This window comes from Suricata suricatta, chromosome 9 (genome assembly GCF_006229205.1).
Source record: "Suricata suricatta isolate VVHF042 chromosome 9, meerkat_22Aug2017_6uvM2_HiC, whole genome shotgun sequence".
Classification (NCBI taxonomy): Eukaryota; Metazoa; Chordata; class Mammalia; order Carnivora; family Herpestidae; genus Suricata; species Suricata suricatta.
Window position 1 is genome coordinate 83,669,755 of NC_043708.1, and position 23,065 is coordinate 83,692,819.

At 37.1% G+C, this 23,065-nt stretch overlaps 1 protein-coding gene and 1 pseudogene across 1 annotated transcript in view; one reads left to right on the top strand and one right to left on the bottom strand.

Moving 5' to 3' along the window:
- WDR76 (WD repeat domain 76) overlaps nucleotides 1–23,065 on the top strand; it is a 75,030-nt gene that overhangs the window by 4,693 nt on the left and 47,272 nt on the right. The window contains exons 3-4 of the mRNA XM_029951355.1: nucleotides 7,419–7,511; nucleotides 9,323–9,378. Of these exons, the coding sequence (XP_029807215.1) occupies nucleotides 7,419–7,511; nucleotides 9,323–9,378 (149 nt within the window). The remainder of the gene's footprint in view (nucleotides 1–7,418; nucleotides 7,512–9,322; nucleotides 9,379–23,065) is intronic.
- LOC115301465 lies at nucleotides 12,602–12,841 on the bottom strand (annotated as a pseudogene).

Below are 23,065 nucleotides of genomic sequence, written 5' to 3' on the forward strand. Positions count from 1 at the left end.
TTCATTTATGTTGTAGTATGCATTGGTACTTGATTCTGTTTTATGGCTGGATAATATTCCACTGTGTAAATATACCACATTTTGTTTATCCACTCATCAGTTGATGAACATTTGGGTTGTTTTCACTTTTTTGCTATTATGAGTAAAGCTGCCACAAATATTTGCTTATGAGTTTTTGCTGAATATATGTTTTCCTTTCTCTTGGGTATATACCTAGGAGTGAAATTGTTGGGTGTTATGGCCACCTCTGTTTAACTTATTGAGAAACTGTCAAATAGTTTACGAAACTGGCTGCACCCTTTTTACATACCCACCCACAATGCATGAAGAGTCTAATTTCTGTATATCCTTGCCAATACTTAACTATTCATCTTTCTAAAAATTAATTTTTTAATGTTTGTTTATTTTGAGAGAGAGAAAAAGGGGGGGAGGGGCAATGAGATTGGGAGATGGAGGATCCAAAGCCGTCTCTGTGCTGAGAGCAGAGAGCTTGACGCAGGTCCCGAACTCAAGAACTGTGAGATCATGACTTGAGCTGAATCTGATGCTTAACCAACTGAGCCACCCAGGTGCCTCCAAATTAATTGTAAAATACTTAGTGTAAAATTTACCACCTTAACCATTTTTAAAGTACAATGTAGTACTGTTAAGTATATTTATATTGTTTTGAAACCAATCTCCAGAGGTCTTTACATCTGGCAAAACTGAAACTCTGTCCCATTAAACAACTCATTTCCCTTCTCCTGCCAGCCCCTGGCAACTACCATTCTCATTAAAGTCTCTATGAATTTGGCTAGTATAAGTACCTCATAAAAGTGGAATCATATGATATTTGTTTTTTCGTAACTGGCTTATTTCATTTAACATAATGTCCTTAGTTCTTCATTTATTTATTTATTTATTTTTTTAAGAGTGAGTCTGTGAGTGGGGGAGGGGACAGAGGGAGACAGAATCTTAAGCAGCTCAATGTTCAGTGTGGAGCTGGATGGAGGGCTCAATCCCACAACCCTGGGATCATGACCTGAGCCAAAATCAAGAATCATATGCTCAACCAAGTGAACCACTCATGCTGCCCCTCATCTTTTTTTTTTTTTTTAGTTAAGTTTTTTTAACATTTATTAAGTGAACTCTATGCTCAATGTGGGGCTTGATCTCACCACCCTGATATCAAGAGCTGCATGCTCTATTGACTAAGCTGGCCAGCTGCCCCTTGTCTCTTTGATTATAGCTATCCTAGTGGATCTGAAGTGGTATCTGATTGTGGTTTTGATTAGCATTTTTCTTGTCTTTTCTTTCTTTCTTTTTTTATTTTAAAGAGAGAGAGAGAGAAAGTGTGTGAGCAGGGGCAGAGGGAGAGAGAATTTCAAGAAGACTCCATGCTCAGCATGGAGCCTGACCTGGGGCTCGATCCCATGATCCTCGGATCATGTCCTGAGCCAGAATCAAGAGTTGGGCACTCAACTGACTGAGCCACCCAGGCATCCTTTGATTTGCATTTTTCTAATCACCAGTAATGTTGAACATCTTTACATGTACTCATTAGCCATTTGTACTTTGGAGAAGTATTTTTTTTGTCCTTTTCCCATTTGAAAAATTAAATGATCTTTTTATTGTTGAATTATAGGAGTTTCTTTATATATTCTGATTAGATAAATCACTTGCAGATATTTTCTACTGTTTTGTGTATTTAATTTTCTTTCTTTAAAAATTTTTTTTAATGTTTATTTTATCTTTGAGAGAGAGAGTGCAGGGAGGGGCAGAGACAAAAAAGGGAGACAGAGAATCCAAAGCAGGCTCTGCAGTGACAGAAGAGAGCCTGATGTGGGGTTCAAACTCATGAACCATGATTCATGACCTGAACAGAAATCAGTTACTCAACCAACTGAACCATCCAGGCACCCCTGTGTACTTTATTTTCATGTTCTTGATAATGTTCTTTGACATACAAAAGGTGTTAATTTAAATTTTTATAATTTTTAAATGTTTATTTTTGAGAAAAAGTGCAAGTGGGGGAAGGACATAGAAAGGAGGACAGAGAGCAGATCCAAAGCAGGCTCTGTGCTGATAGCGTGGGCGATGTAGCACTTGAACTCACAAACCATGAGATCATGATCTGAACTGAACTTGGATGCTCAACCAACTGAGCCATCCAGGTACCCCTGAATTTAATTTTTAATTAAAGATGTTTAATTTTATTTATTTACTTTCATTAATTTTTTTGGTGCTTATTTATTTTTGAGAGAGAGAGACAGAGTGCAAGGCAAGGAGGGGCAGAGAGAGAGAGGGAGACACAGAATCAGAGGCAGGCTCCAGGCTCTCAGCTCTCAGCACAGAGCCCGATGCGGAGCTTGAACTTGTGAACTGCAAGGTCGTGAGCCGAGTCGAAGTTGGATGTTTAACTTACTGAGCCACCTAGGCACCCCTACATTGTTTAATTTTAAGTCCAATTTATTTAATTTTTTCTTTTGTTACTTGTGCTTTGGTGTCATATCTAAGAAACTATTGCCTAATACAAGGTTATGAAGATATACACCGATATTTCCTTCTAAAATTTTTTTATAGTTTTAGATATTACATTTAGGTCTTTGATCCATTTTGAGTTATTTTTTACAATGTGAGATAGGAGTCCAAATTCATACCTTTGCATGTAGATATGTTTGTCCCAGAACCATTTGTTGGCAAGACTATTCTTTTCTATTGCATGATCTAGACTTCCTTGTTGAAAATAAATTCTTTGTAGGTATATAGGTTTATTTCTAGACTCAATTTTATTCCATTATACCAGTATTAACACTGAAAAAAATTATCTTTTATTCAAGTAGAATTAGCATACAGTGTTATATTAGTTCCAGGTATGTAGTAGTATTACACTGTTTTAATTACTATAGCTTTGTAGTAAGTTTTGAAATCAGGATGTATGAGTCCTGCAACTTGGTTCTTCTTTTTCAAGTTTATTTGGCTATGCTGGGTCCTTTGCATTTCTGTATGAATTTTAGGATCAGCTTGTCTTTTATTGAAAAAATGGCATTTAGAATTTTGATAGAGATTGTATTCAATCTGAAGTTTGGGGAGTATTGCCATTTTAATAATATTAAGTCTTCCTCTCTGCGAACATGCGGTGTCTTCCATTTTACTTAGATTTTCTTTTATTTCCTTCAGAATTCAGTTTTCAGTATATAAGCCTTGTACTTCTTTGGTTAAATTTATTCCAAAGTATATTATTCTTTTTGATGCTATTATGAATGTTGTTTCCTTAATTTCATTTTCTGATTGTTCATTGTTAATGTATAGACCTATGACTGATTTTTGTATATTGATCTTCTAACTTGTAAGTTCACTGAGGTTGCTTATTTGTTTTTTTCTGTGAATCCTTTTTTTTTTTTTTAAGTTTATTTATTTCTGAGAGGGAGGAGTAGCAGAAAGGGAGAGAGAGAATCCTAAGCAGGCTCCATGCTCAGTGTGTAGCCCAGTGTGGGTCTCAATCCCACAGCTGCGAGATCTTGACCTGAGCCGATATCAAGAGTAGGACGCTTGATTGACAGAGCCCCAAGGTGCCCCTGTTTTTTATATAAATTTTTTTCTTTTTAATTTTTTAATGTTTATTTTTGAGGAGGAGGAGAGAGAGAGTGAAGGAGTGGGAGTGGGAGAGGGGCACAGAAAGAGTGAGACACAGAATCCAAAGCAGACTCCATGCTCTGAGCTGTCAGAACAGAGCCCGACACGGGTCTTGAACTCACCAGCTGGGAGATCATGATCTGAGGGGAAGTTGACACTTAACTGACTGAGCTACCTAGGCCCCCCTTATGTGAATTCTTAAAGCATTTTCTATGCATAAGGTCATGTTTTGGCAATAAAGATGGCTTTATTTTTTCCTTTTCAATCTGGATGTCTTTTATTATTATTTTTTCCCCAATTTTCCTGTCCTAATTGTCCTAGAATCTCCAGCACAGTGTTGAATAGAAGTAGCGAGAGCAGACATTTTCTTATTTCTGAGCTTTAGGGGAAAAGCTTTCAATCTTGTACCATTAAGTATAATGTTAGCTCTGAGAAACATCTATTTTCAAAAAACTTTTTATCTCCAAGTGATTATAGATTTATAGCAATTTGCAGAAGTAGTATGGAGAGGTATTATGTACCCTTCACCCAGTTTTTTCCAATGTGTACATTTTATATAACTATATTACAATATTAAAACTAGGAAATCCACCTTGATACAAGGCATGTGTATAATTCTGTATCATTTTATCATGTGTGTGTTTTTTTTCATCATGTGTTGTTAATACAACTATCACCACAATCAAGATATAGAACTATTCCATTTCCACAAAAATCTCTGTTAGGCCATTTTTAAAATTATTTATTTATTTTGAGTAGGGTCCAGTCTCAATGTAGGGCTTCAACTCATAACCCTGAGATTAAGAGTTGCTTGTTCTACAAACTGAGCAAGTCAGGTGCCCTAGGCTATTTTTTTTCCCAGGCTATTGCTTTATAGTTATGCCCATAACTCACTCTCTCACCCTCCTTTGCCCCAGGCAACTGCTAATTTGTTCTTCATCTCTACAGTTTTGTCATTTTGAGAATAGTACATAAATAAGTTCCTACAGTGTTTGAATTTTTGGCATGAAGCATTTTTTTTTAAGTTTGTTTTGAGAAAGAGAGAAACTGAGCAGAGCAGGGGCAGAGAAGGAGGAGAGCGAGAATCCCAAGCAGTGTGGAGCTCAATGTGGAGCTAGAACTCAGGAACCACTTAGACCATGATTTGAACAGAAGTCAGACACTTAGCCAAGTGAGCCACCTAGGTGCCACAGCTTTTAATACAAGTTATTTCTTTGATTATTTTAAAAAACTTTTTAAAGTTTATTTATTTATTTTGAGAGAGAGAGAGAGAGAGAGAGAGAACATGAGTAGGGAAAGGGTGGGGGGGGGAGAGAATCCCAAACAGACCCCACACTGCCAGCATGGAGCCCGAAGTGGGGCTCAAACTGAAGAACCCAGAGATTGTGACCTGAGCTGAAATCAAGAGTTGGTCGCTTAATTGACTGAGCCAGTCAGGTACCCCTGATATTTTTAAAGCTTATTTATTTATTTTGAGAGAGAGAGGGAGTGCATGCTAGTGGGGGAGGGGCAGAGAGAGAGAGAGAGAGAGAGAGAGAGAGAGAGGAGAGAGCGAGAATCCCAAGCAGGCCCAGCACCGCCAATGTGGAACCCAGTGTGGGGCTATAACTCATGAACCATGAAATAATGACCTGAGCCAAAGTTGGACACTTATCTGACTGAGGCACTCAGGCACCCAACTTCTTTAATTTTTTTTTTTAAACATAGCATCCTTTATATTATGGATACAATAACTTTTTTTTTTTTAATGTTTATTTATTTTGAGAGAGAGTGAGTGAGCAGGGAGGAGCAGAGGAAGAGAGAGAATCTTAGGCAGGCTCCGGCATTGTCATTGCAGAGCCCAGTGTGGGGCTCAAGCTGAAACCAAGAGTTGGATGCCGCCCAGGTGCCCCAGGATACAGTAACTTCTTAAGTGTTTCTGAAGATAGTGGAGTTTTTTGTTTTTTGTTTTTTTTAATTTTTCTTTCCTATAATATGCTTACTTTAAGAGCCCCTTTTTTTCTGATGTTTTTTGATTTGCCTTCCTCTTACATGCTGCAAGTTTTTGAGAGATGGGTAATGGGCAAAAATAGTTTGAATTACACATACAACTTAAGAAAACTGATCATTTGTCTCAATAAATTTTTTTCTGTGGTAAGTAGAACCATTTAAATGCTTTCCTTTGATTTCAGTGTGTAGCATTTTGAAATAGAATCTTAGAAAGCCCTTGATGCTGATAATGGTGATGTTTTTCTCTGAAAGCAGTTGTAAAGACAGTGACAACATAAGTAATACATGTACATCCACATTTAAGTCTTATAATTCCACATGTATATACATATATGTATATATACACAATACACAAAGGTAATTCCATATGTACACACACTAATACTCAGAAACAAAACACTCACCAGTTTTCTGCCACTTACTTCTCTTTGATTGCTGCTGCCCAATAGACAAATTGCACTCTCAGCCGTTTTAGTTTTTATTCACTCCATGTTACCATTGACTTAACATGGAAGTTGAAGACTTGTTTCATTCACGCTACACCTTATGCACATGTGCCTACACACTCCTTTCCCTTCTCTTATCCTTATTAGGTACAGCCCAAGCTCTACCAGAGTTGAAACAAAGAATTCTAATGGCTTCGTGTGTGTGTGTGTGTGTGTGTGTGTGTGTGTGTGTGTGTGTGTGTATTTTTTTTTTTTAAATCTCATGGAACATTTGTTGGGGCCTTCCATCTTCCTACTTCATTCTGGACACTTTAACCCTTTTTTAGTCTTTTACCATTTTCCTTTGAATTTTTTTTAAATCTTTTATCGCTCCTCTACTGGAACTTCTGCACCTGGATCCTGTTTTGGGTTGTTTTGTTTTGTTTTGTTTTGGTTTACTCTTTCATTTTGGTGAAATGCTGCTTATAGTAGCTTTCTGAGAAAAAGTGTATGGGAGGTAGTTTACATGTCTTTAAAAAAGTCTTCATGCTGTACATTTGATTAATTGGATTTAGAATTTTAAGTTGAAAAGAATTTTTTAATAAAATTTTAAACACACTTTCCTTTTCCATTATCTTCCAGCTCCCCTCGATATTGGGAAGTTAGTGTCATTCTGATTCTTGTGTGATCTTTTTTTAAACTTTTTAAAATCTCACTTATCTCAAGTGTTAAGAAATTTTGTGATAATGTATATAGGTTTTGATCTTTTTTCATTTGTTATGCTGCATTCTCATTGGGTCCTTTTAATTTGGAAACTCATGTCTTTAGTTTTGAGAAACTTGCTTATATTATTTCTCTAATAATTTTCTCCTTCATTTTTTCTGCTCCTCTCTTTTTCCCCATATCTATTAGTTGGAAATAGATCTCCAAGCTTAATTTTTTCTTGTCTTTCCTTCCCATGTGTCAATCTCATTTGTTGTTGTTCTTTTTTTTCTAAATTTCTTTAACTCTTTCAGTGAATTTAAAATTTTCTGCTACTGAGTATTTTCTTGTTTTGTTTAATAAAAAGTTAACTTTGAGTAGTAGTACAATTAATGACCAGTAGGAAACAATTTGCTATTAGGTTATACTACTTGACTTTTGATATATCACTTGTTATATAATTGAGAAGCCATGCAGATATCTTGTGATTATACCAAATTCAAACTCTTATACTAAATATCCAGTGCAGCAAAGAGTATGTGCCATTTGGTGAGACAGCATGGAATGAATAGAGCAGAAACAACTTGAAGGAAAGTATACATTTGAGAAATCAACACCTAGTTTTGTCAGGTGCTTTTGCTATGGATCATGCAAAGTAACAAAATTTTTTTTTGTGGAATTTCACAGGATGAATTTTCAGGATTGTCACCATATGAAAGGAAGAGACTGAAGAACATATCAGAAAATGCAAACTTTTTTGCTTCACTTCAGTTGTCTGCGGTTTGTGTCTTTTTTTGATTTAAAATTTTTTTAATGTTTTATTTTATTTTTGAGAGAGAGAGAGAGAGAGGGAGACATATAATCTGAAGCAGGCTCCAGGCTCCAAGCTGTTAGCACAGAGTCCAACATAGAGCTCAAACCCATGAACCATGAGATAGATGATGACTCAAGCCAAAGTTGGATGCTTAACTGACTGAGCCACCCAGGCACCCCTAGAATTTCTAATTAAAAGCAAGATTCCATTCCTTTTGCCAGTTGGTCAATAAAATACTGGTAGTATCAGGTTTCATAGTGTCAGATAAGGGAGGGTAAAATTAGGAGTAAGTTTTGCACTTAATAGGAAGAGGTTACCATATTTTATTGATTGGAAGACTTTTAAAAAAACTTTTAATATTTTGAAATTGGTATCTGGAAACTAATACTGGCAGCTTCCCCCTCACCCCCACTTTTGTTGGTACATAAAATAATGTTGTCTTATGAATGGTTGTCTTGGATTCATAGAAATGGTGTGTTCTGAGTGGTTGCTTTACCTAAAGGATAAGGGAAAAGTAGGAGGAATGAGTTGAGGGATGTGTGGTATGGGAGTGAAAGGACAAGCTTTTTCTGTTTTTAAAATCCTTAAGAATAGTGGAAATATGCTTTGTATAGTGAGGGTTTTTTTTTTTAAGTTTTATTTATTTATTTTGAGAGAGAGCACCAATAGTGGAGGGGCAGAGAGAGAGAGACTGCCGCAGAGTCCAACAGGGGGCTTGATCCCATGAATGGTGACATCATGACCTGAGCTGAAATCAAGAGCTGAGGATTTAACCAACTGAGCCACCCAGGTGCCCCTGTATATAGTGAGCTTTAAGGATAAGAGGGCAGATGTCTGCTAATGTTTTATAATCATCATAAGTAAATGTATAATTTACTTTGTGTCTTCACACTGGGGATAAAACTTTGATGTATGAGAGAATAGCTCTTTATTATTATTTTTTATTAAGAATTTTTTATACATTTATTTATTTATATTGAGAGACAGAGATAGAGTGCAAACGGGAGGGGCAGAGAGAGAGGGAGACAGAATCTGACGCAGACTCCAGGCTCTGAGCTGTCAGTGCAGAGACCGATGTGGGGCTCAAACCTATGAACCGTGAGATCATGATCTGAGCCAAAGTTGGATGCTTAACCAACTGAGCCACCCAGGTACCTGGAGAATAGCTCTTTAGAAGGGTTTGAAGGGTGTGTGACATTTTCCTCCAAAAGATACCAAGCTCTTAGCTTTATTAAATTATTATTTGAATTCTCTGATTATACATTCCCAAATATTTAGTATTTGTTTGTATCTTGAAGGAAGGGTGGGTGACTTAAAATAGGGACTAAATTGTTAAGCCATTAAAAGTTGAAAATTAGAAATTTAGACAAAGTATCTCTGATTTTGACTTTGGTTAACAGAAATTATGTTTTGATTTATAGAAGTGTAATATCACTTTTCTAGAAAATATCAAAGTAGGATTGCCTATAATAGAAGTTAAACCTTTTAATTCACAGTAGTACATTTAATTAAGTGTTTAATGTTTAATCATGTAAACTCATTAGCAACCTGGTCTAAGGTTTCAGAATGTCAGTACTTTAGACAGTATTATTTATTTGGCTTTATTATTAATAGCCTCATGTCTTATTACTAATTTGTCTCATGTCTTACCAGGAGCAGGTATCATATCTTAAGGAATCTTATTTCCTGTATAGGTCTTAGTTTAGTGTCAATAAAGCAGCATACTTAATATTTTATAAGGTAGTATTTTTATATGTGTGTTTTGTGTATTTTGTAGTCAGCTGCAAGGCTCCGTGAAATGATAAAGAAGAGACATCCTCCTGAATCCAAAAGGTAAAAGATTTGGTTTATAGTGACTACACCATGATATATTGTTGAATTATTCATAATGTGAAAAAATGGTTACCATAGTAAAATAAGTAATAGATCAGAAACTGTAATCTTAAACCTGTTGTTCCACATCCTCACAAGCATTTGGTGGTATCAGTGTTCTGGATTTTGGCCATTCTAATAGGTGTGTTATGGTATCTCATTGTTGTTTTCATTTGTATTTCCCTGATGATGTGATGTAGAGCATCTTTTCATATGCTTATTGCTATTTATTAATTTGGTCAGGTATCTGTTAAGGTCTTTGGCCCATTTTCTGTAGAGTTGTTTGTTTTTATTGATGAGTTTGAGAGTTCTTGACATATTTTGGATAACAGTCCTTTATCAGATGTGTCTTTTGCAGAAATTTTTTCCTAGTCTGTGGCTTGCATTCTATTCTCTTGATAATGTCTTTTGCAGAGCAGAAGTTTTTAATTTTAATGAAATTTACTTTATAATTTTTCTTTCATGGATTGTGTCTTTGGTGTTGTATCTGAAAATCCATTGCCATTCCCAGGGTCACCTAGGTTCTCTCCTATTGTCTTCCACAAGTTTTATAGGTCTGCATTTTACATTACATTTGTGATCCATTTTGAGTTAATTTTGTAAAGGGTGTAAAGGCTATGCATAAATTCATTGTTTTGCATGTGGTTGCTTGTTCTAGCACCATTTGTTGAAAAGACTATTTTTGCTCCATTACCTTGTTTTTGCTCCTTTGTCTAAGATCAGTTGACTCCCTATTCTGTTCCATTGATTTATATATTCTTCAATACTATACTACCTTTAAAGGCAATTATAGCTTTAAAGTAAGTCTTGGGGTGACTCAGTCAGTTAAGTGTGCGACTTCAGCTCAGGTCCTGATTTCACAACTCATGAGTTCAAGCCCTGTGTCAGGGTCTATGCTGACAGCTCAGAGTGTGGAGCCTGCTTTGAATTCTGCATTGCCCTTTCTCTTTGTCCCTCCCCAACTTGTGCTCCTTCTGTCCCTGTCTCTCAAAAGTATATAAATGTTAAAACAATTTTTAAGTAAGTCTTGACATTGGGCAGTCAGTCCTCCAACTGGGATTTTTTTTTTTAACAGTTTCTTTAAGTTTGTTTATTTTTGAGAGAGAGAGAATCCCAAACAAACTCCACACTGTTGATGCAAAGCCCAATATGGGGCTCAAATCCACAATGTGTGAGATGATGACCTGAGCTGAAATCAAGAATCAGATGCTTAACTGACTGAACCACCCAGGCATTCTGAGATTAAAAAAAAAATGTTTATTTATTTATTTGGCAGGGAAGTAGGGGTAAGGGCAGAGAGAGGAGAGAGAGAGGAGAGAGGAGAGAGAGAGAGAGAGAAAGCGAGAGCGAATCCCAAGCAGGCTTTGTGCTGTCAGCACAGAGCCTGAATAGGGCTCTAACCCTTGAACCATGAGATCAAACCTGAGCTGAAAGCAAGAATCAGACACTTAACTGCCTGAGCCACCCAGGCTCCCCTAACTTGCTGGGATTTTGATTGAGATTGCATTGAATTTATGGATTAAGTTGGAAAGAACTGACATTTTGACAATGAGTCTTTCATGGACTATCTCTCCATTTATTTAGTTCTTTGAGAGTTGATTGCCTGGCTCAGGTGATAGAAGATATGACTCTTGATCTCAGGGTTGTGAGTTTGAGCCCTATATTTGGTATGGAGCCTACTTATCATAAAAAATTATTTAGTTCTTTGATTTTGTTCATCAGAGTTCTGTAATGTATTTCATATAGTTCTTGGAAATATTTTGTTTGATTGATTGGTTTTATTTTGTTAGATTTAAACCTAAGTATTTCATTGTATGGGTACTAATGTACATGATACTGTATTTTTAACTTCAAATTTCATTTGTTTATTGTTGGCTTAGAGGGAAGAAATTGACCTTTTTAAAAAATTTTTTTTAATGTTTTTTATTTATTTTTGAGAGACAGAGAGAGACAGCACGAGGAGAGGAGGGTCAGAGAGAGAAGGAGACACAGAATCTGAAGACAGGTTCCAGGCTCTGAGCTAGCTGTCAACACAGAGCGTGACACGGGGCTCAAACCCACGAACTGTGAGATCATGACCCGAGCTAAAGCCGGACACTTAACCAACTGAACCACCCAGGCGCCCCAGAAATTGACTTTTATATATTAACCTTGTATCCTACAACCTTGCTATAATCCCTTATTAGTTCCAGGTGCTTTTTTGTTCATTCTTTAGAATTTTCCACATAGACTATCATGTCATCTGTGAGCAAATAGTTATTTTTTTTTTACTTAATAGATTACTAGTTTATTATAAAAGGATATAACTTGGAACAGCTAAAGAAAATGATGCACAGGGCAAGGCATGGGGAAATGGCAGGAAGCTTCCATGTCCTCTCTAAACGTGCCACTCTGCCAGCATATCGATGTGTTCACCAACGTGGGAACTCTATTTTCTTTTATTTTTTTCTATGGAATTTTCCCTTCAAAGTTTTTTTATTTATTCTGAGAGCAAGCGAGCTAGTGAGAGAGAGAGAGAGAGAGAGAGAAAGAGAGAGAGAGAGAGAGAGAATTCCAAGCAGGCTCCACACCATCAAGACTTAGCCCAATGCAGGGCTCAAACCCATGAATGGTAAGATTTATGACCTGAGCCGAAATGGCTTAACGGACTGAGCCATCCAGGTGCCTCCAACCTTGAAACCTTTGAACAAATATAGTTTTGTTTTTCTCTTCCAAATCTGAATTCCATTTATTTCCTTTTCTTGTTTTATTGCATTAGCTAGAACTTCCAGCATAGTGTTGAAAAGGAATGGTAAAAGAGGAGGACATCCTTGCCTATACCTGACCTTGGTGGGAAAGCTTGGCATTTCTCACCATTTAAGTATGACATTAGCTGTAGGTTTTTTGTAGATAATCTCTTTCTTTTTAAATGCACCATTCAAATTTTATTTAACAAAAATAACAGGCAAAGTCAAACAGGCACTTATATTAAGAGAAAAATTGATTAGAAAAATATTATCTTGAACAGCTTACAATAACCTACTTGCAGTTGCATATAACTGAGCTCTGTTGCGTGAAGAATACAGCTTATGCACAGGCCTGGATGAATGATTTGTGCACTTTTCAAGTATTCACTGAATACTACCTTATATACACATATACATTAAATTTGAAAAAGGTTTAATCAGTGATAACCGGATAGACTTCATTTTTGTTCCTCTTTTGGAAGAGGTCGTCTAAAGAGAAGACTATGTGGTTCTGGCTCATGAACCATGTAGTGAACCCAGCCTAGACTCTGTTGGACACTAAGTCTCCTCCACTCTTCTTCAGACATCAGATGGGGTTTTGGTACTTGTTTGGAAAGTTCTCTGAGTAACATGACATGCCAGTACCTGTAGTGCGTATTGAAGTATTTGTCTGAGTAATAGATATGCTTGTGAGCCATCCTGTGGGCGGGCGGGAGCGATGTGGCTCGAAGAGTAGGCACAGCAAGACCACACATCCACGTCAGGCCAAGCCAACGACTCGATTGCGACCAACCCTGTAGATACTCTTTTTCAAGTTGAGAAAGTTCTCTACTGAGAGCTTTTTTTTTAATCATTAATTAAGAAATGTGTTATATTTAGTCAAATGCATATTCTGCCTTTGTTCATAGGATCATATGGATTTGCTTTTTTAGCCTGTTGATATGATGGATTGCAGTGAATGATTTTCAGTAATTACATTAAGTGATTTTTAATTGTTGAGCTAGTCTTTGCATACCTGAGGTATATCCCACTTGGTTGTGGTGTATAATACTTTTTATACATTGTTGGTTTCAATTCACTAATATTTTATTGTGGGTTTTGCATCTGCTCATTAGAGATATTGGTCTGTATTTTTTCTGTTTTATTATGTTTTTGGTTTTGGTGTTAGGGTAATGCTGATCTCATAGAATGAGGTGGATAGAATTCTCTTTACTTATATCCTCTATTTTTAAGTTTTACCTATTTATTTTGAGAGAAAGTGTATGCACAGAGGAGAGGCAGAGAGAAGGAGAGACAGAATGCCAAGCAGGCTCCACTACTCCATCAGTGCAGAACCCTATGTGGGGCTTGAACTCAGAAACTGTGATATCATGACCCGAACCTAGATCAGTAGCCAAACACTTAACCAACTGTGCCACTCAGGCGCCCCTCTACTTCTGTCCTCTAAAAGAAATTGTAGAGAATTGGTACAATTTCCTTCTTAAATGTTAGGTAGAATACATCAGTGAACCCATGTCAGCATTGTGCTTTCTGCTTTGGAAGATTATTATTGATTGAAATTCTTTAATGTTCAGATTATCTATTTCTAATTCAGATTGTAAGTTTAGCAGTTGTGTCTTTCAAGGAATTGTCCATTTCATCTAGGTTATCAAATATGTGGGCATAGAGTTTTTCATATTATTCCTTTATTATCTTCTTAATGTCCATAGGATCTGTAGTGAGATCGAGCTTTCATTTCTGATAATGATACAGTTTTTTTTCATAGTTAATTTAGCTAAAGGCTTCTTGATTTTATTGGTCTTTTGAAAGAACTGGCTTTGGTTTTGTTGATTTAATTTCCCCCTCTGCTGATTTCTTGTTTTTAATTTTATTGGTCTGCTCAACTTTTATTATTTCTTTTCCTTTGCTTACTTTCGATTAATTTGTTCTTTTTCTAGTTTCTTGAGTTGGAAACTTAGATGATTGAATTTTTTACCTTCTTTCCTAATAAGTGTTACAAATTTCTCTCTAAGAACTGCTTTCCCTGCATCCCACAAATTTTGTTAGGTGATGTTTTCATTTTCATGTAGTAAAAAATATTTTTATGTTCTCTTCAGATTTCTCCTTTGACCTATGTGTTATTTAGAAGTGTGTTTTAATCTCTATGTATTTTGGGATTTTCCAGATATCTTTCTCTTACTGATTTCTAGTTTAATTCCATTGTGTTCTGAGAGCAAATGTATGATTTTTTTCTTCTTTTTTAAAAAAATGATATCTATTTAATTTGTTAAGGTGTATCTTATAGATACTATATCTTATATAGACTGTGGTCTACATTGGTGAATGTTCCATCTGAGCTTGAGAAAAATGTGTATTCTGTTTTTGAATGAACGAGTCTATAGATTTGATTATGTTTAGGTGATGGATGGTGTGTTGAGTTCAACTATGCCCTTGCTGACTTGCTGCCTGCTAGATCTCACCATTTCTGATAAGGAGTGTTGAAGTCTCCAACAACTAAGAGTAGAATTATCTATTTCTTTTTGTTTGTTTGTTTGTTTAAATTTATTTATTTTGAGAAGCAGAGAGAGTGTGTGTGTCTGCATGTATGCATGCAAGTGAAAGAGGGGCAGAGAGAGAGGTGAGAGAGAATCCTAAGCAGACTCCATGCTGTGAGCATGGAGGCTGAGCAGGGCTTGATCTCACACACTGTGAGATCATGACCTGAGCCAAAATCGAGAGTCAGACGATTAACCAACTGAGCCACCTAGGTGCCCCAAGTTACCTATTTCTTTTTGCAGTTCTATTACATAGTTTGATGCTCTGTTGTTATGTGCATTATGTTATGTTAGCTTGGAGAATTGCCCTTTTTATCATTATGTAAATATGCCCTTCTTTATGCCTGATAACTTTCTTTGCTTTAAAGTCTGCTCTGTCCTGGAGCACTTGGGTGGCTCAGTCTGTTAAGCATCTGACTTCGGCTTAGGTCATGATCTTGTGGTTCATGAGTTTGAGCTCTCCAATGGGCTCTGTACTAACAGCTCAGAGCCTGCTTCAGATCCTCTGTCTCCGTCTCTCTGTGACCTCTGTGCATGTGCTCTCTCTCTCAAAAATAATTAAATAAACATTAAAAAAAAGATTGGAGTCTGCTTTGTCTGAAATTAATATAGCTTTTGATAACTTCTGCTTTTGATTTGTGTTAGCATGGCATATTTTCCTCCATTCATTAACTTCTATTTTATTTTTTAATTAATAGCTTATTTTTTAATTAATAGTTTATTACCAAGTTGGTTTCCATATAACACCCAGTGCTCTTCCCCACAAATGCCCCTCTCCATGACCATCACCACCCCTTCCCCTTCCCCCCTCCCTCTTCAGCCCTCAGTTTGTTCTCAGCATTCAGAAGTCTCTCATGATTTGCCTCACTCCCTCTCCCCAGCTCTTTCCCCTCGCTTTCCCATTCCCATGGTCTCCTATTAGGTTTCTCCTGTTAGACCTATGAGTGAAAACATATGGTATCTGTCCTTCTCTGCCTGACTTAATTTCACTTAGCATGACTCCCTCTAGGTCCATCCATTTTGCTACAAATGGCCAGATTTCATTTTTTCTCATTGCCATGTAGTATTCCATTGTATGTGTATGTATATATATATATATATATATATATATATATATATATATATATGTATATATATATATACCACATCTTCTTGATTCATTCATCAGGTGATGGACGTTTAGGCTCTTTCTATGATTTGGCTATTGTTGAAATTGCCACCACGAACATTGGGGTACATGTGCCCCTAGGCATCAGCACTTCTGCATCCCTTGGGTATATCCCTAGCAGTGCTATTGCTGGGTCATAGGGGAGTTCTAGTGATAGTTTTTTGAGGAACCTCCACACTGTTTTCCAGAGTGGTTGTACCAGTTTACATTGCCACCAACAGTGTAGGAGGGTGCCCATTTCTCCACATCCTCGCCAGCATCTATAGTCTCTTGATTTGTTCATTTTAGCCAGACTGACTGGTGTGAGGTGGTGTATCTCAGTGTGGTTTTGATTTGTATTTCCCTGATAATGAGTGATGCTGAGCATTGTTTCATGTGCCTGTTTGCCATCTGGATGTCCTCTTTGGAGAAGTGTCTGTTCATATCTTCTGCCCATTTCTTCACTGGATTATTCGTTTTCAGGTATGGAGTTTGGTGGATTCCTTGTAGATTTTGGATAGTAGCCCTTTATCCGATATGCCATTTGCAACTATCTTTTCCCATTCTGTTAGTTGCCTATTAGGTTTTTTGATTGTTTCCTTTGTAGTGCAGAAGCTTTTTATCTTTTTTTTTTTATAAAGAAAGAAACTGTCTTTATTTATAGATGACATGATTGTATATATACAAAGAAAACCCCAAAGAATCTATAAACCATTAGAATAAAAAAATTCAGCAAGATCTCTTAATATGAGCATTATACAGACATCATTGCTATATGCTACTAACAAAAATTGAAATGATATACAAAAAATATCAATTGTAATACCATGAAAAAGCAGCAAATCCCCAGAAAGAAGCCTAACAAAAGCAGTGTAAAACCTCCCCTCTACATTGAAAATTATAAAATGCTGATGAGGAAAATTAAAGAAGACTTAAATAAATGGAGAAATGTTAACTCTCAACAGTTAATATTTAGATTCATATTAATTCCAATCAAAATCTCAGCAGGTATGTCAATGCAAATTGAAAAGGTGCAGAAGCTTTTTATCTTGATGAGGTGCCAGTAATTCATTTTTGTTCTTGATTCCCTTGCCTTTGGGGATGTGTTGAGTAGGAAATTGCTGCGATTGAGGTCAAGGAGGCTATTTCCTGCTTTCTCCTCTAGGGTTTTGATGGTTTCCTGTCTCACATTCAGGTTCTTTATCCATTATGAGTTTATTTCTGTGAATGGTGTAAGCAAGTGGTCTAGTTTCATTCTTCTGCATGTTGCTGTCCAGTTCTCCCAGCACCACCTGCTAAAGAGGCTGTCTTTTTTCCATTGGGTACTCTTTCCTGCTTTGTCAAAGATTAATTGGCCATACACTTGTGGGTCCAGTTGTGGGCTCTCTTTTCAATTCCATTGGTCTATGTGTCTGTTTTCGTGTCAATACCATACTGACTTGATGATAACAGCTTTGTAGTAAACGCTAAAGTCTGGGATTGTGATGCCTCCCGTTTTGGTTTTCTTCTTCCATATTACTTTGGCTCTTTGGGGTTTTTGTGGTTCCATACGAATTTTAAGATAATTTGTTCTAGCTTTGAGAAGAATGCTGGTGCAATTTTGATGGGGATTGCATGGAATGTGTAGATTGCTTTGGGTAATAGTGACATTTTAGCAATGTTTATTCTTCCGATCCATGAGCATGGAATGTTTTTCCATTTCTTTCTGGCTTCTTCAATTTCTTTCATAAACTTTCTATAGTTTTCATCATACAGGTCTTTTACATCTTTGTTTAGGTTTATTCCTAGGTATTTTTTGGTTTTTCATGCAATTGTGAGTGGGATCTGTTTCTTGATTTCTCTTTCTGTTGCTTCATTTTTGGTGTATAAAAATGCAACTGATTTCTGTACATTGATTTTGTACACTGAGACTGCTGAATTCATGGATCAGTTCTAGAAGGCTTCTGGTGGAGTTTATTGAGTTTTCCATGCAGAATATCATGTCATCTGCGAAAAGTGAAAGTTTGACTTCATCTTTGCCAATTCTGATGCCTTCTAGTTCCTTTTGTTGTCTGATTGCTGATGCTAGGACTCCCAGCACTATGTTAAACAACAGTGGTGAGACTGGATATCCCTGTCATGTTCCTGATCTCAGTGCGAAAGCTCTCAGTTTTTCCCCATTGAGGATGATATTAGCTGTGGGCTTTTCATAAATTGCTTTAATAATGTTTAAGTAAGTTCCTTCTATCCCGATTTCTCAAGGGTTTTTATTAAGAAGGGGTGTTGTATTTTTTCAAATGCTTTTTCTGCATCTATCAACAGGATCATATGACTTCTATCTTTTCTTTTGTTAATGTGATGTATCACGTTGATGGATTTGTGAATATTGAATGAGCCCTATAATCCAGGAATGAATCCCACTTGATCATGATGGATACTTCTTTTTATGTGCTGTTGAATTCAATTTGCTACTATCTTGCTGAGTATTTTTGCATCCATATTCATTAAGGATATTGGCCTGTAGTTCTCTTTTTTTGTTGTGTCTCTGGTTTAGGAATCAAGGTGATATTTGCTTCGTAGAAGGAGTCCAGAAGTCTTCCTTCCATTTCTATTTTTTTGGAATAACTTGAGAAGGATGGGTGTTAACTCTGCTTTAAATGTCTGGTAGAACTCCATCTGGCCCTGGGCTTTTATTCATTGGGAGATTTTTGATACTTGATTTGATATCCTCACTGGTTATGGATCTGTTCAGATTTTCTATCTCTTCTCATATGAATTTTGGTAGTATATGTGTGTTTAGGAATTTGTCCATTTCTTCTAGGTTGTCCAGTTTGGCATATAATTTTTCATAGTAATCTCTGATGATTACTTATATTTGAGGGATCAGTTGTAATAGATCCATTTTCATTCATGATTTTGTCTATTTGGGTGTTCTCTCTTTTCTTTCTGAGGAGCCCTCCTAGAGGTTTATCAATTTTGTTTATTTTTTCAAAAAACCAACTCTTGGTTTTATTGATTTTTTTTAACTGCTTTTTTGGATTCTATAATGTGTGTTTCTGCCCTGATCTTTATTATTTTTCTTCTTCTGCTGGGTTTGAGGTGCTCTTGCTGTGCTCTTTCTAGTTTCCTTAAGGTGTTCTGTTAGATTTTGAGTTTGCGCTTTTTGTAGTTTGTTGAAATATGCCTGGATTTCAATAAGCTTTCCTCTTAGGACTGCCTTTGCTGCATACCAGAGGGTTTGGATTGTTGTATTTTCATTTTCATTTGTTTCCCTATATTTTTTAATTTCCTCTATAATTGCCTGATTCACCCAATCATTCTTCAGTATGGTGGTTTTTAACCTCCACATTTTTGGAGGTTTTCCAGACTTTTCCCTGTGGTTGATTTCAAGTTTCATAGCATTGTGATCTGAAAGTATGCATGGTATGATCTCAATTCGTTTGTATTTATGGAGGGCTGTTTTATGACCCAGTATGTGATCAGTCTTGGAGAATCTGCCATGTACACTTGAGAAGAAAGTGAATTCCCTCGCTTCAGGATGCAGAGTTCTAAATATTTAATTCCATCTGTTCCAGTGTGCCGTTCAGGTCCATTGTTTCTTTAGTGAATTTCTGTCTGGTTGACCTATCCATTGTTGTAAGTGGAGTATTAAAGTCCCCTGCAATTAGCACATTCTTAACGATGAGATTGTTTCTGTTTGCAATTAATTGTTTTATGTATTTGGGTGATGCCGAATTAAGCACATAGATGTTTATAATTGTCAGCTCTTTCTGATGGAGAGACCCTGTAATTATTATATAATGTCCTTCTTCATCTTTTGTTACTGCCTTTACTTTAAAGTCTAGTTTATCCAATATAAGTATGGCGACTCCAGCTTTCTTTTGACATCCAGTCACATGGTAGATATTTCTTTATCCCCTTACTTTCAACCTAAAGGTGTCTTCAGGTCTAAGGTGAATCTCTTGTAGACAGCAAATAGATGGATTTTGTTTTTTTATCCATTTTGCTACTCTGTGTCATTTGATTGGAGCGTTCAGTCCATTTACATTCAGTGTTATTATTGAAAAATGTTCTCTGTAGAGTTCATGTTTGTATTGATGTCTCTGGTATCTTATATTCCTTGTTACTTTTCTCTCATAGAGTCCCTCTTAGGATTTCTTGTAGGGCTGGTTTGGTGGTGATGAATTCTCTTAATTTTTGTTTATTTGCGTACACCTTTATCTCTCCTATTTTGAATGACAGGCTCGCTGGATAAAGGATTCTTGGTTGCATATTTTTCCTGTTTATCACATTGAAGATTTCCTGCCATTCCTTTCAGGCCTGCCAAGTTTCAGTAGATAGCTCTGTAACCACTCTGATAGGTTTCCCTTTGTATGTTAGGGCCCTTTTATCCCTAGCTGCTTTCAAAATTTTCTCTTTATCTTTATATTTTGCCAGTTTCACTATGATATGTCCTGCCGAAGGTCAGTTCAGATTATGCCTTAAGGGAGTTTGATATGCCTCTTGAATTTCAATGTCTTTCTCTTACCCCAGATTGGAGAAATTTTCATCGATAATTTGCTTAAGTACCCCTTCAGGACCATTTTCTCTTTCTGCCTCTTCAGGAACTCCTCTGATATGGATATTGTTCCATTTGATTGTATCGCTCGGATCTCTAATTCTCCTTTTGTGCTCCTGTACCAATTTCTCTCTCTTTTTCTCAGCTTCCCCTTTTGCTATAACTGTGTCTTCTAATTCCTCTATTCTCTCTGCTGCTTCATTTGGTGCATTGACAGTCTCCATTTTATTATTCACCTCATTTATAGCCTTTTGAAGGTCCTTTGTCTGTCTATCAATAGTTTCTTTGATGTTTTTTTCAAGCCTAGTGGTTAATTTTATGACAGTTGTTCTAAATTCTTGTTCAGTTATGTTGTTTAAGTCTGTTTTGCGTAGTTCTGTGGCTGTGATTTCTTCCTGGAATTTCTTGAGAGGAGAGTTCTTTAGTTTCCTCATTTTGGTTAGCTTTCTCTCTCTTGTCAGTTTGAAAAGGTTGTTATGCACTCTACACCTGTTAGTATTGCTCTATTAAAGGAGGCTCTTAGACTGTCCAGGGCTTGTCATTTCAGGAGATGTCCCTTTAATGGTGTCTCTCAGTTTCTCTTTTTATGCCTGTAATTAATATATTTCCTTACTCAGTGATATTTGGGGCTTTCCACCATGTGTGCTTTGGCTTGTTTCTTGAGGTAGCCCTGAAAAGGAAAACAGACAGACACACAGGGAACACAAGCATGCAAATACACTGACAGATCAAGTAAACAAGCAAACCAAATGTGAAAGGAATAAAAGGAGTGGAAAGAAAAGAGAGGCAGGAAAGGAGAACAAGAGAAAAAACTGGGGGGACAGAGACAGCCAAAGATAAAGGACAGACTGAGAGCATAAAACCTGCAGAGGGGAGAGGTAAGAATGAGATAAGAGAAAAATATCTGGATGGAAAGAGTTGATCTAATCACAGCAGTGCGTAAATGTTGGTCTTTCCCAGACTCCAGGGGGGAAAGGGAGAAAAGGAGGAAATAGGAAAATAGAAAAGAGAAAACAAGGGAAAATATAAAAATTAAAAAATAAAAGTAATAAGGAAAGAAAAAAAATGAAAAAAGTAAAAGTAGTAAGAAAAGAAGAATCCACCTCTCCAGTGCAGATGGGCATCGTTCGATGTAGGTGGGTCGGGTCTCAGGGATTGGTCTCTGAGGTCCCGCCTTAGTGGATGCAGGGAGAATAGCAGCGCAGCAAGCCTGCCTCAGACCATGTGTTGCCAGCCACTCTCTTGAGAGTCCAACCTCCCCATGCCACGGGCGGGTTAAATTGTTTAGGTTTTCCAAGTTCTACCAGGTTTCTAAATCCTAGTCCACACACTTTAATGCTTCTGCCACTGTCAAAATGATCTCTGGCAGTCGGGCGGCTCTCTGGCCGGGACTGCATATGAAACTGGGGAGCCAGCCCTTCCCTGGCTCCACCTGAGGTCTGGGGGCTGCCCGGCCCATGGGAGAACAAGCCTGCTGAGGGGGACGGATTTCTCTCCCTGTGCCCAGCGGCTACAAATGGAAAGTTTGTCTCTCTGCCTCCGGCTGAGGTCTTGTTTCAGTTTCTCCTTCTCTTCCCCTTGGCTCTGCACTGCCCTGCATGGCTAGTTCGCACACAGCATCCTGTATGGCCGGTTCTGCACAGCCCTTCATGACCGGCACAGCCCTTCATGACTGGTTTGCACATAGCCCTCCACGGTTCTGTGCCAACCTGCACAGCCCCCCCGCGCGTGCAGTGCTGTGCTGCCTCTGGACACGGCTCTCTGTGGGCCTGGCGTCAAATTTCTGGGCACTCTCTTTCCTGGCTCCCCTTTGAGCTGGCGTTCCCTCCCCCAAAATCTCTGGTCCCAGTTTGCACTCACTCAGGCATCCATGAGGCTGTTATCAATAAGGGGTCAGTGCGCACACCTCCGTTCTCAGAGATCAGAAAGTTTTGGCTTTTAATTCTTCTCAATTTGATGGTTGCGGGCAGGCGGAGGGAACAGTGTTCTCTACTTCTCTGCCATCTTGCCTAGCCCCCCTGTTTTTAAATTTTAAATCCAAGTTAGTTAACATATAATGTAATAAGGATTTCAGGAATATAATTTAGTAATTCATTACTTACATATATAATATAACAGCCAATGCTTATCCCAACAAATGCCCTCCTTTTTTTTTTCAAGCTATTTTTTTTTTGTTTGTTTGTTTAGATAGCTTTGCAAAGATAAGTGAGCTTGATCTGGATGCCAGAGCAAAAAGTGATGCCCAAAATCATTTTTTTAAAGTTTTATTTATTTTTTTTTTTATACAATTTATTTTTTTAACATATGCAGTTATTTTCCATCATTTACAATACAGTAGTTACAATGATACTCCAAACAGAAAAGCAAAGTAAAAAATCAAAACCCCCACTTCTTTTTCATGTAATTAGACTTATACAGAAATTAGGTTAGGTACCAACTAGTTAATCACCTAATTTCACAGCTATCTGAAGTGGCAATTGTAATATAGCAGCTTATCTATGATACATTCAAGATACATGATATAATTTATCACTTGCCCATAAGCTAAAACACAGCCTGCTTAATACCTTTCCTTAAATTCCACCTCTATACTACAGTATACTTGAGGTCCATGCAAAAAAGTAGCTACTTTTTATGTAGAAAATGGATGATTAAGTCTTTGGTGCTGTAAAAGCAACTTCAATTAAACATAACCACCCCTACC